General features: G+C 43.3%; 1 protein-coding gene across 4 annotated transcripts in view; it reads left to right on the forward strand.

Annotated features, from left to right (window-relative positions):
- pkma (pyruvate kinase M1/2a) overlaps positions 1–19,707 on the forward strand; it is a 55,015-nt gene that overhangs the window by 20,719 nt on the left and 14,589 nt on the right. For 2 of the 4 annotated variants that reach the window (XM_072553057.1, XM_072553055.1), the window contains exons 2-4: positions 12,081–12,259; positions 12,835–12,926; positions 19,571–19,702. In XM_072553057.1, the coding sequence (XP_072409158.1) occupies positions 12,081–12,259; positions 12,835–12,926; positions 19,571–19,702 (403 nt within the window). Of the gene's footprint in view, positions 1–4,812; positions 4,976–6,506; positions 6,536–12,080; positions 12,260–12,834; positions 12,927–19,570; positions 19,703–19,707 lie in introns of those variants that run through there. The other 2 variants (XM_072553059.1, XM_072553058.1) reach the window with 2 other exon arrangements.

Raw genomic sequence — 19,707 nt, forward strand, 5'->3', positions numbered from 1 at the left:
CATTGATGACATCATCGGTGCAGCTTCCCTCTCTCATTTGGAATTGGAAAGGTTTGTCTATTTCCCTTCCAACCCGTCCATGCCGACCAGATATTCCAACCCAATCTAGTCCCACCTGCCAGCACCCGGCCCATATCCCTCCAAACACTTCCTATTCATATACCCATCCAAATGCTTCTTAATATTGCAATTGTACCAGTCTCCACCACTTCCTCTGGCAGCTCATTCCATACACGTACCACCCTCTGTGTGAAAAAGTTGCCCCTTAGGTCTCAGAGCCACCCTCAAACCTGAGAACTTGTGTGTGATATAATGTTGGATTTAATGACAAGCGTTAGTAAGTCTGAAAAGCTAAGAGAAAAAATGCAAACTAAATGTAGTGATAAACACATGCACTGGCCAATCAGGTTATGCACATCAGGTTTTGAAAAAGGAAAGATATGTTACCACAGAAACCATAAAAGAAATACAACAAGGAAAATCCATTCAGTCCATTGTGGTGCACAGCTGAATAAACTAGCCACCCATTCTAATCCCACCATCTAGCACCTGGTCTGTAGCCTGGAATGTTCCAGAGCTGCAGGGGCGGATTCAGATTCTTTTTAAATGAGTTGGGGGTTTTTGCCTCAATCACCAACTGGACTAGGAATTCCAGACATCCACCACCCTCTCGGTGAAAAAGTTTTTCCTCTTATGTCCTCTCTAACTTTTCAGCCGATCACTGTCAATCTGTGCCTGCTGGTAATTGATCTCCCCACTAGGGGGTAACAGGCCTTCCCTGACCAACCTATCCAGGCTCCTCTTATTTTGTACACCTCAATCAAATAACTCCTCAGCCTCCTCTGTGCTGAGGAAAGCAGCCCTCGTCTATCCAACCTTTCCTCAATCTGCAGTTTTCAAGACTTGTACATTCTTGCAAATCTCTTTTGTACTTTTTCCAGAACAATTATATCCTTCTGGTGACCAGGACTGCACACGAAACTCCAGCTGTGGTCTAAACAATCTGTTATCTTGAAAATTGCCACCCAAGTTGATAGGGTTGTGAAGAAGGCACACGGACTGTTAACTTTTATTAGGAGAGGAATTGGGTTTCGGAACCATGAGGTCATGCTGCAGCTGGTCACTGCATTATGGGAAGGATGTGGAAGCTTTGGAAAGGGCTCAGAAGAGATTTACTAGGATGTTGCCTGGTACGGAGGGAAGGTATTACAAGGAAAAGCTGAGGGACTTGAGGCTGTTTTCGTCAGAGAGAAGAAGAATTGAAATGTGACTTGATTGAGACATATAAGATAATCAGAGGGTTTGATAGGGTGGACAGTGATAACCTTTTTTATCAGATGGTTAAGCTAGCATGAGGGGACATAGCTTTAAATTGAGAGGTGATAGATATAGGACAGATGTCAGAGGGAGTTTCTTTACTCAGAGAGTAGGAGGGGTGTGGAATGCACTGCCTGCAACTGTAGTAGACTCGCAAACTTTACAGGCATGAAAATGGTCATCAGATAGGTATATGGACGAGAATGGAATAGTGTAGGTTAGATGGGCTACAAATTGGTTCCACAGGTCGACACAACATTGAGGGCCGAAGGGCTTGTACTGTGCTGTAATGTTCTATGTTATTATATAGTTCTACCATTAAAACCCTGTTTCTGTGTTTAACACCTCACCCAGTAAAGGAGAGTTTCCCATAAACCTTTTTGCACTCTTATCCACCTGTCCTACCACCTACACCGGACTGTGTACATGCATTTCTTCCACCTCTCAAATTCCGCTGTTTGTTGTGTTTTGTTAGCCCTTCTCCACTTCTGAAGAAAGGTAATACTGAAACACTGACTATGCTTTCTCTCTCCATAGATGCTGCCAGGCCTGCTGCGTTTCTCCATCATTCTCTTTGTTTGAGTCAAACTCTTTCGTTTGTTTTACCACTCAATTAGATCACGATAAAGATCTTTAACTTCATCTGGCTTTCGCTGTTCCCACCCTTTGCCGAGCAAAAATCTATCAACTGCACCTAATTTACATTCCAGCATTGAGGGCATTCATTTCTCAAGAAATGGACCAGGTGTGTGCACTATGGCCTCTCAAGTTTGCTGTGTCATTCAATATGATCATGGTAGTTCTTGGGCATCTTCCTGCCTACTGAGAGTAGTTCGCGTGTAGAATGAACTGCCGGAGATGGAGCTACAGCTATAACATTCAAAAAGTATTTGGATAAGTTCATAAATAGGAAATATTTGGGGGGAACAAAAACAAAAACAGAAATTGCTTGAAAATGCTCAGCAGGACTGGTGGCATCTATGGAGAGAAATCAGAGTTAATGTTTCGGGTCCACTGGACCCAAATCATTAACTCTACTTTTTTTCCACAGATGCTGTCAGACCCTGTGTGCTTTTCCAGCAATTTTTGTTTTTGTTTCTGATTTTCAGCATTTTCAGTTGTTTTGGTTTTTAAGGTTTGGGGGAGACATGGGTCAAATGCAAGCAGGTGGGAATAGTTTAGTTTGGGAACATTTTCAGCATGGACTGGTTGGACTGAAGGCTCTGTTTCCACGTTGTACGACTCCATGGCTCAGAAAGAAGAAATCCCTCCTCATCTTTGTCTTAAATGGGTGACGCCTTATTTTGAGACAATGTCCTGGGATCTGCTACAACAAACAACCTTTCTACATCTACCTTGTCAAGTCTGCGAAGACAATAGTGCACTTCAGTAAGGTCACCTCTCACTGTGCCATTCCTGCGAATCACTTTTTTAATAGGTAAAAGCAGAATACTGTGGAAGTTGGAAATCTAAAAGAAGAACAAAAACATAGGTGTTGGGAGAAAGTCAGCAGGTCTAACAGCAGTTGCGGAGAGGGAAAAACAGTTAATGTTGAGAGTCCAATATGAATCTCTGGCACTTTGTTTTTATATCAAATTATTGGTTGTGTTAACTTAAGGTTGGGGAGAAAATGACAGCCTGACCAGGGACACCCACAATGAATGAGCATTAAAAATATATATTCCTTTACTAAGGAGCTACTATATTAAAGTGTAAAAAAGTTGCCCCTCATGTCCTTTTCAAATCTTTCTCCTCTCACCTTAAAAATATGCCCCCTAGTTTTCAATTCTTCCAAACTAGGGAAAAAGCCCTTTCATTCACCTTACCTATGTCATCATGATTTTATAAATGTCTATAAGGTCACCCCTTAACCTCCTACACTCCAGTGAAAAACTCCCAGTCTATCCAGCCTCTCTTTATTACTCAAGCTCTCCATTACCAGAAACATCCTGGTAAATCTTTTCTGAACCATTTCCAGTTTAATCATAACTTTCTGATAGCACGGCAACCAGACTACACACAGTTCTCCACAAGAAGCCTCATGAACATCCTGTAAAATCTCAACATGACATGCCAATTTCTATACTCAAAGGTCTGAGCAATGAAGACAAACATGCTAAATGCCTTCTTAACCATCCTGTCTACTTGTGACAATCTATGAAACTCTTTAACACAGAGAATTGTAAAGGCTGGGTGATTAAGTATATTCAAAGATGAGATAGATAGATTTTGAATGAATAAGAGAATCAAAGATTATGAAGGCAGGAAAGTGAAGGTGAGGATTATCAGATCAGTCATGATCTCATTGAATCATAGTGCTCCTGCAGTGTGGAAGCAGGCCATTGAGCCCATTGAGACCACACTGACTCTCCAAAGAGCATTCCACCCAGACAAAGCCCCACCCCATTCCATCTCTGTAATCCTGCAATTCCCAAGTCTTATCTACCTAAGCTGCATGCCTTTGAACCGCAGGAGAAAAACAGTTCACCCGGAGGAAACCCATGCAGATATGGGGAGAACGTGCAAACTCAGGACAGTCACCCAACATGGAATCGAACCTGGGTCCATGAGTCTGTGAGGCAGCAGTGCTGACATGATGAGCTGAATGGAGAAAGTGAGGACTGCAGATGCTGGAGATCAGAGTCGAGAATGTGTTGCTGGAAAAGCACAGCGGGTCAGGCAGCATCCGAGGAGCAGGAGAATCGATGTTTCAGGCATTGGCCCTACATCAGGAATGAGGCTTGTGAATTGGGGAATTGAGAGACAAATTATGAGCTCCTGTTTCTATGTCTTATGGTCAATGTGGGTGAGGTCATACCATTTAGGACAAAATGCAATAGCATAACCGACAATAAAAATAGAAATTGCTTGCAAAACTCAGCAGGTTTGGCAATATCTGTGGGGAGAATGCAGAGCTAACATTTTGAGTCCAATGCCTGATAGCTCTGGTGAAGAGGCTTCAAAATGGTTAACTCTGCTTTCTCTCCACAGATATTGCCAAACCTACTGAGTTTTTCTGGCAACTTGTTTTTGTTTCGTAATGTTTCAGCTTAAGTTGGTGCATTTTATTTAGTAAGTGAGAATTAACACACCCAAACGTCACAGTTTTATTCCAAACGTACGATTTAAGGTTTATTTGTGAGGGTCTTGTATTGTTCAGATGCACTGCCTTTGCTCCTGAGGGCTGAACTTGGTCACGTGGTGCCCTGACACTTCGCGGCCCAGTGGTGAAATCCGTCCACCAGGTCAAGAAAGAAAATAGTTCTCCCTTATTTGATATCTTGCCCGCTCGTTTGCACACCGAAGCCGGGCGAGGGGTTCGAGGGAGAATGGCGCTCAGCCTCTTAAGCGATTGACAGGTAATCAGCGAGTTTTGGGGCAGCGGGAAGTAGGTATGGGTGCGTCCGGTCCTCCCAGAGTGATGCGGTCGGTCCTCCAGCGGAGCGGCACACGGCGCTTGCCGGAGGACTACTGCCGGGCGGCGGCGGACGGGTACGTAGCGGTTGGTCCTCCGAAAGTGATGCGGTCGGTCCTCCAGAGGCGGAGCGCGACCCGGCCTAGTGCGGGCGGGCGGCGGCGGTAGGTTATATAAAGGGCAGGCGGCGCCATCAGCCGGACGCGTGCGTTCTGTCGGAGGATCTGGTCTAATCTCGGACAGGTTTGTGTTTCACGGGAGGAATGGGCATGGGGCTGAGGAGAGAGATGGTGAGGGAGCGGCTCCCGGGGTGAAGCCGCTGGGCCTAGGCCGGGGGGGGGGGGGGGGGGGCTGCGGTGAGCAGCAGGAGGCGGCGGCTCCCTCCACCCCTCACCTTCACCCGGCCCCTGATTGTACGTTAGACCCCCCCCCCCCTTCTCACTTTACTCTTTCCCCCCCCCCCCCCAAAAAAAAGCCCTGACTTCACCCCCTCCCGGTTATAAATGACCCTGAGCCCCATCTCTCCATCAACCCCCCCCCCCCCCCCGATTAAAACGACTGATGCTTCCCCTTTCCATCTCACCCCCTGCCCGTTTTAAAATGGCCGAGCTCGACACCTTCTTCCCCCCCCCCCACCCCAAAATAAACTGAGCTCCTTCTCTTCACCCCACCCCCAGCTTAAAATTACCCTGAGCTCCTCTTCAACCCCCCCCCCCCCACTTTAAATTACCCTGAGCTCCTCTTCAACCCCCCCCCCCCCCCACTTTAAATTACCCTGGGCTCCTCTTCAACCCCCCCCCCCCCCCCACTTTAAATTACCCTGAGCTCCTCTTCAACCCCCCCCCCCACTTTAAATTACCCTGAGCTCCTCTTCAACCCCCCCCCCCCCCACTTTAAATTACCCTGAGCTCCTCTTCAACCCCCCCCCCACTTTAAATTACCCTGGGCTCCTCTTCAACCCCCCCCCCCCCCACTTTAAATTACCCTGGGCTCCCTTTCTTCAACCCCCCCCCCCCACTTTAAATTACCCTGAGCTCCTCTTCAACCCCCCCCCCCCCCACTTTAAATTACCCTGAGCTCCTCTTCAACCCCCCCCCCCCCCCCACTTTAAATTACCCTGAGCTCCTCTTCAACCCCCCCCCCCACTTTAAATTACCCTGGGCTCCCTTTCTTCAACCCCCCCCCCCCACTTTAAATTACCCTGGGCTCCCTTTCTTCAACCCCCCCCCCCCACTTTAAATTACCCTGGGCTCCCTTTCTTCAACCCCCCCCCCACTTTAAATTACCCTGGGCTCCTCTTCAACCCCCCCCCCACTTTAAATTACCCTGGGCTCCCTTTCTTCAACCCCCCCCCCCACTTTAAATTACCCTGGGCTCCCTTTCTTCAACCCCCCCCCCCCACTTTAAATTACCCTGGGCTCCCTTTCTTCAACCCCCCCCCCCCCCACTTTAAATTACCCTGGGCTCCCTTTCTTCAACCCCCCCACTTTAAAATTACCCTGGGCTCCTCTTCAACTCTCTCTTCTCCTCTTTCCCCCCCCCCCCCCCTAAAAAACTGCTCTCAGCTGCTCCCATATCCCAGAAGGAATTGCCCTGAGATGCTCCTTTCCCCTTCGCCATGCAATTCCCTTGTTTCGCCGTCTCTACTGGTTACAGTTGCCTTGAGCTCCATTCTTTGCTCGTCTCAAATCGCTTCTCCTTATTCTCTTTCCCCTCTGAAGGTAAAGATGCCCTCTCTTTCCCCTCTGAAGGTCGGTTCCTCCATCGCTGCCACTCATCAAGCGGCGTGATGCCCGCACGTAGGCGAGTCTGCTCTGCGTCCTACCGCACTCTTTAAGACTGGAAATTATAAGGAGCTTTAAATGTTAATTTTGGGTAATGCATGCATTTGTTTTATTTTCGTTCTCCATCTGCTCTTCCTAACGGGCTTTGAACCGTTTGTTGCATCCTCTTATGGGTTGTGCCGTTGCAATAGGTGCATTCCTATTATTTTATTTCATGTGTACTCATTTATTCACTTCAAGTTGATCTTTTATCCAGATTTTTTAAAAAAATTGTGCTGTTTTATCCCACTTCGCTCATTTATATTGTGACTAACTCGTTCCCGAAATTTTAGGTTTTGCCAGAATAGTGCTTGAGCTAATTTTAATCCTTGGTAACTAGAGTACTTTTATGTGACCTATCCTTGGCTGAAGGAGTTTGTAATGATTCCTCCTGCAGCAATGAGATACCTGGCACTCATGGCCAGGTATTCGTCCTTGGTGACTCCATTTACCATGGGGATGTGTTCACCTCTCAAATATCTGGTGATTTATCGGATGCGCTTTAATAAAGTAGCGAGCATTTTTTTAATATAGCCTCAAGCGGCCACTTTATATAAAACTTGGGGGCGGAAACCTGCAGGAATGTCGCATACTGAGCCCTACCTCAGCAGAGATTAATTATACCGCAGCATGGTTCTGCAAGAAATCAGCAAATCCCCATGCCACTTATTTCTCTAAAGTTGCATACCCAATTCCCCGTTTGAAAGGTACGATTGAACCTGCCTCTACAATTTCGTTAAAGGTTATACTGCCTGTATTCCCAGCAAATCGTGTTCTCTCTCCTGAAGGATATTTCTCAGCTAGCTGTATCTCAATTGAGGTTTTTCTTTGCGCCTTCCTGAAGGTATTGTTAGCCGGCAGAGGGAGTTCACAAATGTGGCGTCGTCTAGACGAACTTTTGGTCCAGATATCTCATAATCTGACCTGGGAACCACCACAGATTGGTGCAGGTTAAAGTGTTTTTTTTGGGCGGTGGGGGAAAAAAGTCAGGCATGTACTGTAAATGCTTTTTTTTTTCGCGTGAAAACGAAATGAAAAGCTGCTTGTGCTCCCTATGCCATGCGGTCAACTCCACACGTTCTGGTGCACCCCCCCCCACCCACCCTCTCATATCAGTTCCGTTCGACTGGTTTGGAGACGCTGTTCAGTTTTAATGTTCATCTTTAAAGACCGCACCGCGTTACATCCTGGAATGAATGCTTGCCCTTGGGTGCATCAGTTGCGGTTTCGGGTTGCCTTCGCGTTTTTCGCTTTTTTTATGAGCAATATTTCGACACAAATTAGCCTTTTTCTCGTTACTCATGTATGGAATTTTGTCACTTTTTTTTTCCGCCTTCCTTCTCTGAGTCAGTGGACGCGAGGCAGACTGCACGTACACCCAGCGCCATATGGACGTGACTACCACAGCGCCCAGATTGGTGCTGCAGAGCGAGCGTGTCCTCATTAAAAACCTTTTTTTCTTGCCCTTGTTTGTGTAGAAGGTTAATGTGCAGGCTCTATTTTCTTTGATTTCCATTTTTGAATTTAATGTTGCAATAGGAACAAAATGCCGTGGATACTGGAAACCTGAAGTTGAAAATACTGCAAGTAGTACTCAATTGATGAGCATCAGCATTTCAACTCCATGATATTGTGTTTTCCAGCAGTGTTTGGTCCAAAATTGATGCGTCATTGCTATACTATATAGAGGATCTCTTTGCTGGTCAAAATTCAAAGTCCTGGTGATCCAGTTTCATTTGTCATCTTTGCCATCTCTAACACTCTCTTCCACCCTCCATGTCCTTTTCCAATCTCTCTGTCCTCTCCCTCTATACCCTAAGACAAAATTCTGCATCAAATGTTTGAAACAGAATTCATTTTAGATTAATGTCTACAGTGACAGAAGCCACGCAAAATGTTCTCAGGCACTTCCTCCATTTTTCCCTGTGAAGAAGCCCGCAGTCTTAGCCTGTTATCTTTTATCTGGTTCATCTGTGTTTGCTAATAGAAATAATTTTTTGGATCAGTCTTGTATTTAACAAGTGAAATCTTGAGCTTAGTTCACTTACAACACAGATTTTGTCTTGTAATAAAATTTATCTGTGACAATGTTAAACAGGTATTCCATTGTTTGTTTCGAGAGTACAGTCTGGAAAAGCACAGCAGGTCAGGCAGCATCCGAGGAGCAGGAAAATTGAAGTTCCTGGCATAAGTCCTTCACATCACCACCTATTCAATGTTTGTTTAGGTTCAATCAATACAGGAGTCTCTGCAGTATAACTGAGATTGAGTGCAGACCTTTTTGCATTTTGTCTCTAAAGGTCCCTTAATCCTATGATATACTTGTTCTCTGGGATGGCTACCTCTTACTAAAGAATTTCAATTTCTTCTTAATTGATTGTCATCATGATACAGTGCATGTTATCTCTTCAGTTTCTAATGATAATCAGTCATCTTGGTTGCGACTGATTGCAGTGTCATAATAGTTTACAGCTCTTGGGGTATATTGGCTATGCTTGAGCAAAACTTTCACTGCCTTTTAATGTTTAGTTTACACATCTGGAACTTTAAATTCAAGTTTTTTAAAATCCACAACCTTCTCTTAATTGCCATGTTGGCTATTAGTTGGCTTGCTCAATTGTTACATCTGCCTTAAACTTGATAACAGCTTTAGTTGGAGCTCCTTATAGAGCGTCCTGACTGATGTCTAGCTTCTAAATTACTTTTTTCTGGTTTAAAGAATATTAATGTTACAAGGAATGTGTGCAGTTGCAATGGCCTGGATTCCCTTTCTGACTTTGTGAACTGGGCAGGATAACAGGTCCCTGTTTGGCAGAAAGCTACAGCAGAAGAGAAGGTGAACTTGTTTTTATTACACCTTTCATAACCTCAGCCTTCCATTCTGCTGCTGAGCTAAGGTACGGTCACTGGTGCAGAGGAAGGTGAGCCTCCAGTATTGATTGAACCTAGATAGTCAATATGTTAGCACACCTTCAGCAGTCAGGTAGGACGGAATATTTTGATCAAGGCTTTTCTCTTAATTAAAGTCATTGTAAATTGGAATCAAAGTAAATCAGATTGCATTTATCTACACAAAATAAAGCAGATAATGTGAAGACTTTACAGCAAAAATACTTCTCTCTTCATTGTGGACAAAAGTGAGCATAGGAAACTTACACAGGATTTTTTATTAGGGGAAAGATATGAAACAGGTTTGCATTAAAGAAAATGCAGTCTCTCCTCCATTGGTGCCGGTCAGAAATCTGGAAATCCATACAGCAAATCTGAAGCAGCTTACATGTTCAAATACTGAAATAATGGAACTGTTTTCTGTCCTCTGTAGATTCAGCTTCCTTTTTTGGATTCTTACCTCTTAACCTTTGAGTTTGCTCGGTAAGAGTGTACCTTGGTTGAACCTTGCAGCGCTCCTGTTCAGCCTGGGAAAGACCAAAGCTATTATCTTCAGCTTCCCTCACTTTGCTCTTTATTTCTCCCTTGTCCATAGCCTTGCTGAGTTCTCCTTTGCGATGGTGAGTTCTACTCAACCCTACTGAAATGGATGCTTCGCATCTTTTTACAAAAGCATGTTACTCTTGTCTGACCTATCTTTGAGGATAATGTCTTTCCCTCCAAAGCTGACTGCTTGTGTGCTTCCTGTCAGAATCCTGCCCACATCATATTCCACTTTCCCACACACTTGTCTTTGTTGCCTTTGCTCCAAATTCCAAGCCTCAGTCAAAACTCTTTACTTAATCCCTCAGTGGAGTCAGTGTGCTTATATTTAGGTTTTACCTTTAACCCACTCTGCCCATCCCATTCCAATCTAAACTGACCTGATCTTGGCCTGTGCATTTTCCTGAAGAAGGACTTATGCCCGAAACGTCGATTCTCCTGCTCCTCGGATGCTGCCTGTCCTGCTGTGTTTTTCCAGCACCACATTTTTTCAACTCAGGGCTCCAGCATCTGCAGTCCTCACTTTCTCCTGTGCATTTTTCCCTCCTCGACTTTTCCCATTTCTCCTTGTCACCAATTATTTGGATATTTTTCTAATCAACCTACTGAAATGTTATGATGCACCTCTGGAAAGGTGAGGCATGACCAGTGACACTAACACTGTCACAAAAGCCCCTACCAGTTATTGTATATACTTTGTATTGATTTGAATCCTCCTGTCAGAATTATTTTCCCAAATTCCTTTCAATTTCAAAGCTTTGAAAGGCATGTGCTCAATTCAACTCCGAATTGGCTAACTGAATTTCTCCTTCCTTGCTTTCCATTCACTTGGTTAAAATGAGTCATCCATCACATTAAAGTTTTCCTATGAACATGTTATTAGACTTTCCTCCAATTCACTTTTGGCCACCAGGAGCTATTTGATTTATTCTACTGTGGGTGAATCATATCCTCCTTGTATAAGCTTGACTAATGATTGCCAACAATAGATGCAAGACAGAGATGGGAGCTTAAATCTTGCCTTCAGGAAGCTGCTAGTCTTGGTAACCAATGTGCATTGCTAACTAAAGCAGTAAGGCCCTTTAAACAAGACATGGTATAAAAAGTCAGTATGTCCTTGGTGAAGATTATCCTAAGTGCAGCTCTTATAAGTTAGCCGCTTAATGAATTCCACTACATTGTAGATCTCTTGTGACCTTTATGCTTATAATTGCTGTCTTAAGTTGTGTGCTTAAGCTGCAAGTCTAATATTATCAACAGAGAATAGAATGCATTAACAAACTTTTAGCAAACTTGATCTATTCAGATATGTTTACAACCCATCCTTAATGTGTTTGTAATAAAATTGCCTCCTGAAGCATGATTCTGGCAGAGCCAGGAGCAGTCCAGTTTGCCCTTGCTGAATTTCGTGAGGTCATTGTATAGTAATCTGCTGTGTCACGTGTGGTGAATTCACCTTTTCAATGCAGCAGCCAAGCGATTATCTTGGTAATCAGGTGGTTTGATAGTTAGGGAAGAAAATCAAGTTTACTTTCTATGCCACAGATCTTAGCTTTTTCCTAAGCAGTCAGTTAGCCTGGAATCTTTGAATTTGAAGGTCAGTATGCAAACAGTGCAATACTTTTGAGAACTACATTTGTATGTGGCTCTGCATTTCCGGAGGAGCAGAGAGGTGTGTTATAATATCTTTGAAAATAACTCAAGTGCTGTTGGTTTAAACAGCTTGATGGTATGTGGTTGATCTTAATTGAAACCTAGATTGACTCTTAAATGTGTAGAACTTTTGGGTCACTAGCTCAGGCAATAACAGACACTGTAGTTCTCTCTCTTTACTCCCTCTCCAACCTGGGTCTTGGGTGTTCTGCCCCACATACACACCGCAGAACCCCTGTTCTCATAGGTTTCTGCTTACTTTGGTCTGAGTTCTGAGACCCTGACAACCTTTTGTGTCTAAGTGGGGTCACAGTGAAGGGAAATATCCAAAAGTAATGTCTCAACCTTGCAGTGTATAAAAATTAATATCAAATCTGAGGAAGATACTGTTGGGCAAAATACCATAACAGACTAAAGGTTATTTATATTCTCTCCATCAGGGTAGAATCAACAGCTATGCCAACCACAAAAGACGCTGCGCACGAAATGGGCACAGCCTTTGTTCAGCGCCAGCAGCTGAGTGCTGCCATGGCTGACACTTTCCTGGAACACCTTTGTCTGCTAGATATTGACTCCGAAACAACAATTGCAAGGAACACTGGCATTGTCTGTACCATTGGTAAGTATTGTACAAGTCACAAGTGCATCCTCATGTGAAAGATTGTTGCTGCGGAGTCGGTTTAATCTTTGCTCTTCTGCAGATTGAGTTGGCTGCTTTGAAATGCTGTTGTAAACCCTTGCATCACAATCATGGTGTTTCAGCCTGTATGCCTGCTGAGGCTTCCATTTAATTACATCTGTATGTGCTGATTAGAAATTATACCATTTCTTCTGTACAAACTTGAAGCTTTCCTTAGTTTATGTTGAATACTTAACATACTTTGCTTGAGCAAAACATTCTAGTGGTTGCTGATCTGGAGCAAAATAAAACCTTTATTAGAAACATTTCCCTCTGATCCATTCCTCTGTTTTGATAATTGTATTCCCCTGATTGTTGCATCTCCTTACCGTATCTATTTATTGGATTCCAAAGCTGTTATGATGCATTGAATCCTCCAGAAGGATTAGACACAAACCTCTGTTTTACCTGAGAATTTCAATGCTTAGTTGTATTGCATTGCATCACTCATGAGGGACCATCAAAATATTAATCAACTTGAAAGGAACTGATGTAATTATGCTGGTTAATTCCAGGGCCTGCTTCCAGATCTGTGGAAATGCTGAAGGAGATGATCAAAGCTGGGATGAATGTGGCACGGATGAATTTCTCACATGGGACACATGAGGTATAGCCTTATTGAACTCCAAGCTGGAACATTGTCAAACCACTCTGTAGCGCTAAGCCATGGAAGTCAGTTTGAAGCTTCTGCTTTGATTCACCTGTACAGTTGGCTGGTTCAACTAGGATAACCATCTGAAATATGAATTGAGTCTGATTCTTTTGGGTAGAATTCTGGAATGAAGGCAGGGTTCATTCTGCTTTTCGATGTTTCCTTTCAACATGTGGACGTTAGACAAGCATTTGTTTTATAATGCTGTCTGTTCATTGATAAGCAGTGATTTTAAAAATAAGTGGATGTTAGTCATGTACTAAAGATCCGTTAGGGGTTAGGCTTGGAGTTTGGTTTTTTAAGAAAATGGCATCATTCAGTGTCTGTTTCTTGCCCTGAGGCAATTCCACCGATATAGGTGATTGCACTGGGGTTTCTTTGAGTCAGCAGTTGCCGAGGAGTAAATTTCAGTGAAATTGCTTGATGCAGCATTTAGAATAGAATCCCTACAGTGTAGACACAGGTCCTTAGGCCCGACAAGTCCACACTGGCCCTGCGAGTATCCTGTTCAAACTTATTGCCCTATCCTATTATCCTACATTTACCCCTGACTAATGCACCTAACCTATACATTACTACACACTATGGGCAATTTAGCATGGCCAATTCACTTAACCTGCATATCTTTGGACTGTGGGAGGAAACTGGAGCACCTGGAGCAAACCCACGCGGACATGGGGAGAATGTGCAAACTCCACACAGTCACCTGAGGCTGGAATAGAATCTGGGTCCCTGGCACTGTCAGCAGCAGTGCTAGCCACTGTGCCACCCTAATAAATATCTTGAGTAACATTGGAGCATTGTAAATGTTTTTCAACAACCCAAACAAGACTTCAGAGCTGGTCCAGATGAAACATCATCCTGGTCTGAAATGTTGTTTTGCCCCAGATTCTCTTGACCTGCGAGGCATTTCCAACATTTTTAGGTATCAAGAAAACCGGGCTTTTCTTTTAGCCTTGCAACAGTTTGTACTTAAGTCTTGTCCATTCAACCAAGCTTCTATGACTAATTTCACCATGGTGTTTGAGCAACATTTCTTTTTTATTTTGAAGCAAAATGATGGCCAGTAGTGCATTGAATGTTCTGCAGTGGTGAACTTTACTTTAACAGTGATTTAACTTTTTATTTTGTTGGGTAGATCAAATATCTACAGGAGTCTCTGCACGTATAGGTACTCCAGAAGTAAATTCCGTTTGCCTGCCTGGTTGGAGTGATTAGGTTAGATTACTTTACAGTGTGGAAACAGGCCCTTCGGCCCAACAAGTCCACACCGACCCACCAAAGCGCGACCCACCCAGATCCATTCCCCTACATTTACCCCTTCACCTAACGCTACGGGCAATTTAGCATGGCCAGTTCACCTAACCTGTACATATTTGGACTGTGGGAGGAAACCGGAGCACCTGGAGGAAACCCACGCAGACACTGAGTGTGCAAACTCCACACAGTCGGTTGCCTGAGGTGGGAATTGAACCCAGGTCTCTGGCGCTGTGAGGCAGCAGTACTAACCACTGTGCTACCGTGATCTCTGGTGATTAGGTGGTAATAGAAATTCTGATATTACTGCTTGTAAAGAATGCAGAAGTGGGCATTATTTGCCTGCTGTAATACTTTGAGATTTAATCACAAATGGCTGCTGTTTCACTGAAACATGAGTTAGATTTTACCCTCTATATCAAACTTACATCCATGCTCTTTGGTTAAGGAACTGATGCCAGTTAAACATTGGAGGATTTTTCTGCATGGATTCACTGCAAAGTGTAAACTCATGCAGTGCTAAAAGAAAAGCCTTGTTTTCTTGGCACTAAAGTGTTGGAAACACTCGGCAGGTCAAGAGAATCTGAGGCAAAACACAACATTTCAGACCGGGATGATGCTTCGTCTGGACCAGCTCTGAAGTCCTCAGTTTGGATCATGAACACTTTGTCAAGCAATATTCCTGGCCCCAATTGGAGGCTTTTTGTTATCTCAAATTTCTAGTATACAATGTTTTTCAGCATTTGATTTGAAAAGTGGGTAGCAATTTATGACTGAGACAGCAAATATTCAAGTTTAATGTGTGAACTCATGAACCACTTTTAATTTCTATGCTAGAGTTGGAACAGTTATTATAACACTCCAGTTAATGCTGTAGTATGAGCTGCTAAATGGCAGTTCAGACCATAAGCATAATTTTGGGGCTATCGCTGATCAGGCTTTCACGTGTTGCCCTATCAAATGCAGGCTGGTTTGTGAACGCAGCTGTCTGTCTGTCTGTCTTTCTGTCTGCTCGACCTTTTCAGCAGTTGAGACTAGAACGTATTGCACTGGTATACATCTCCATATAGTAGAGGTCAACTGAAATGGGATATGTTCCATTGATCAACTTGTCTATTTATAGGATCTCCGGCTGTGCTGTGTAACTAACTACTGTCTACACTCAGGAAGAGAAGCATAGAGGGAGGCCTAGGAAACCAAAAGGTCACTTATTCAGTTTGTTTCAAATAGCAGATGTCTCCAACAGTCCTGGTTTTTATATTATTGCACAGGATGGAAACCAGGCAAACTGAGCCTGTTGTGGAAATTCATGACATTTAGCCTAGTGAAGTTCTTGTCCCAAGAAAACTTCCAAGTGCTGGAATTCAGAAACTGCTGGAAAACTCAGGTGTAGCAGCATTTATGGTGAGGAAGTGAGTTAATGTTTTGCTCCAGTGATCTATCTTTAGAACGGATTGTAACTAGGAAGAGGCAAGTATATTTGCTAAAGATGGGGTGAGTGAAGAGGAGCAAGTCAGTGATAGGGATGGAGCCCAGAGAGAGAGTCAGGCAGACAGACAAAGGAATGGGTAAAGGTCAGCCTGGGAGAATCGGTAGCTGCCAATAGGAACCATTAGCAGTTGACAATGGGTTGTTAGTGGTAGCAGCCCATGTGGTGAGGTCTAGTGTGTATTGGAGTAAAGACATGGAAGAAGGTGCTCATGACTTAAAATTATTGAACTCCAACTTGATGTGTGTCCACATGGAGTAGCTTAATGACTCAGTGATTAGCACTGCTTCCTCAAAGTTTCAGAGATCAGAATTCAATTCCAGCCTTGGGTGACTCTGTGGAGTTTGCGCATTCTCAGTGTGTGCGGTTTCATCCCACAATCCAAAGTTGTGCAGGTTTCGGTGGATTGGCCATGGGGAATGGAGAGTTACAGAAATGGGGTGATGGGTTGGGTCTTCAGAAGCTTAGTGTGGACTTGATGGGCCGAATGGCCTGCAGCAACACTGTAGGGATTCTAGATTCCAAGGCTACAGATTCCCAAGTGGTGAAATGAGGTGGTGTTCTTCCAGTTTGCATTGAACTAGGCTGGAGCACTGAAGCAAGCAGGACTGATGTTGGCCTGGGAACATTATGGTGTGTTGAAATGATAGGGAACTGGAAACTGTCATTTTTGTAGACAGTGCAAGTGTTCCACAAAGCCTTTGCCCAATCCCCATTTCCTCTCCCCCTTGTAGAGGTGAGCATTTGAATGGTGAGTACCTGCATTTCACTCTGTCTACTCTATTGTAAAGTGCTGCTTTACCTGGAAGATGTCTGTGGTCCTTAAATGGTAAGGGGTGGTGTTGGGAATGGAGTCGTCGAACACTGCATCCTGGAGGGAACAGTCCAGGTGGAAGGCTGACAAGGGAGGGAATGGGAATATCTGGTGGTGGGATCCTGCCTGAAGTGGTGGAAATAGCAGCTAATGATCCTTCTGGATGTGACGCTGGTGGGATGATAGGTGAGGAAAAGGGGACCTTATTGCTGTTGTGGGAGGGAAGGGAGGGGTGAGGGCTAAAGTGTGGTTGATGGGTTAGACACATCTGAGGGTCCTGTCAACCATGATGGTGGTGTATCTTTCTTTGGTTGAGGAAGAAATTGGTTATTTTGGATTCCTCCTTGTTGGATTTGGTGTTATTGGAACACATGAGATGGTGGAACTGGGAGAATGGAATAATCTTTCCAGGAAGCAGTATGTGAGGATGCATAGTCAAGGTGGCTGTGGGAGTTAAGTTTGTAGTGGATCCAGAACATTAAGTCTGCTTATTCTCCACAGATGCTATCAGACCAGAGTTTTTCCAGCAGTTTGTCTGCACTGCTTCCCTGTCTGTTTACTAATGTAACTTGAGTTTAGCTAGTGCATAAGTAAGGGATATCTGCCGAAAGACTAGTTCTTAATTGAGGTCAAATATGACTTTCCAGTTTTGGGGAAAGCAGTTAGCGAATCTCCTTGGACCATACTGAGTGGTGTTCACTTTTTAACTTTATTCATTAGTCCATATTTAATGTGACACTCCATTGCTCTTTCTAAAGCTGCTTTAAAAGCCCTTACCATGGATAACATCAGCAGTGATAGAGCTGTTAGGGAATTGAAAAGACTTGTTTTGAATCCTAATCTAAAATATTTCTATGTACTGTTTTGCTTATTTTGGACAATATCCTCCAGTGGCCCTCTGAACTAGCTAGCTTCTCTTCCCTGCAAATAGAAGATGAAAATGTTGGAGATTGACTGATTGTGGGGAACCTCCCAGCCTCCCATGATCTTCAAACTTGTCATATCTTGCAATCAGGTGCAGGCTTTTGTTAATAGTACAGTTGGATGAACCTTAAAATAGTGTTTCATAAACAAGACCACAATTGGGGATTGCTTGGTTTGTCTGAGGGCAAATTTCTGACAGTTGAGGTATTTTGTGCTTTCTTGTATCCATTTAGTGGATCTGCAATGTAGCCAAACTGTTCAGTTGCTAGATGAACAAAATGTTGGTGTCCAGAGTCCCTTTCAAAACCTTGACAACTCCCTTTGAGTGCTTAATATTAAAGTCCTACTGGCGAAGAAGCATATACAAATTGGCAGAGATGTACAAGTTTTTAAAGCAATTCAAATTTTCTGTACAGTTTACAGGCACTGCAAGGCTCTACTGAACCCTAGACCTGTCTGGAAATGAAGCAATAGTTTGTTTCAGCCAGAAGTTGCTTGGTAGGGTTGTCATATTCATCTATTGAGCTTCCATTGTTATAAGGCTTTAATGGCCTAAAATGCAGTTATAGCTTGCATTATTTCATGGTTTTCAGATTAAACACATTTGAGATTAAATAATTGATAAAAAATGCTCAGTGCTATAAAGCTACTAGTTGTTGAATAGGAGAGCCATCTTATCTAATATTAAGGAATATGTCAGTTCTCTGAAGATTGCAGTTTGTGTCTACATAGTGTCCCTGTTGTCATGGGAGGAATTAAAACAGCTAGTGGAATTTTTGCTTTAACTAGAAGTGAAAGTTGTAATTGATTTGTTAAAGAGCAGAGTTTGCACCAGTCATGGATTTTTTTTAGCTTCAGTATTGCTTTCAAAATGTACTAAACAAGTGAGTAAGGTTGTAAAGATGATATACTGCTTGCTTTCAGTTGGGGCATTGAGTATGAAAGTTAGCAAGCTGTGCTGCAGTTGTGTAAAACCTTAGGCCATGCTTGGAGTATGGTGTACAGTTCTGGTCGTCACACTAGGGAGGATTTTGAGGCTTTAGAGAAGGTGCAAAAGTAGTTTAGCTATAATGGTAGGGCAAACTTGGATTGTTTTTGCTAGAGTGTTGGAGGCTGAGGGGTGACCTGATAAAGTGTATAAAATTAAGGCATGAATAGGGTGGATAGTCATTCCTTCTCCCAGGGTGGAAGTTTCAACTTCTAGGATGTATAGATTTAAGGTCAGATTAGGTAAGTTAAAGGAGCTGAAGCAGTTTTTGTTTGAGGATATAGGTATTTCAGGAAGTGGTAGAAGCAGATATGATAGTGATGTTTGTACAGACGTATGAACAGGCAGGGAATAGAGGGTATGGGCCATGTATATGTAGATGGGATTAGATTAGATTGAGGGCTGAAGGATCTATTCCTGTGCTGTACCATTGTGTTCGAAAATGTTCTATACAAATGTTGCTAACTACTTCCTGTGGGCTTGCACTGTTTTCTAAATGACTGTCATTCAAATTAAAGCTTGATAATTTAAAAGTTTGGTTTACCTGAATGAGTAACTGGGTCACATTCCAGCATTTGTTGAGCCAACCTATTCCAAATTGAGATACACTAACTTTGAATACTCAGTGTCATCTTTCAGTTCTTGTCTTTTGAGGCCCAATTAAGGGTTTGGAAGGTGGGGTGCTTATGTGATTGTTAGACTGAAGCTACAAATGCGATTCCATTGTACTTGTCCATTGCATGGAATGTTGAGCTTTGAACCAAATACAATTTGTCTTGGTAATCATTGACACCTGGTAATATCAGGATGGGGCAGTGCTTTTGTTATGTTGGAGAAGCATACAATCAAGTTGTTTTACCTTTTTTAGACTTAGGCTTATCTGCTCAAGTTATTCTGCAATTACTAAGTTACCTGTATACTTAAAGACGTTTTTAGAAAGCCAGGCAGCATGCCAATTGTAAAGGCAGTCTCAAAAATGGTCTCAGTTCATGTTGGTTCTGCCTTAGTCAATCATGAATGACACAAGCCTGTCACTTGAAAAGACATTCGAACACTAGGCTAATGCTTTCATAAAGTACATTAAGCATTGATATTAGCAGAATGTTAAACTTACTTCTTCTTTGTAGTACCATGCAGAGACCATCAAGAATGTCCGTGAGGCTACAGAGAGTTTTGCTGGGAATCCCATCAGCTATAGACCAGTTGCTGTTGCTCTGGACACAAAGGGACCTGAAATCCGCACTGGACTTATTAAGGGAGTATG

Source organism: Chiloscyllium punctatum, chromosome 33 (genome assembly GCF_047496795.1).
Source record: "Chiloscyllium punctatum isolate Juve2018m chromosome 33, sChiPun1.3, whole genome shotgun sequence".
Lineage (NCBI taxonomy): Eukaryota > Metazoa > Chordata > Chondrichthyes > Orectolobiformes > Hemiscylliidae > Chiloscyllium > Chiloscyllium punctatum.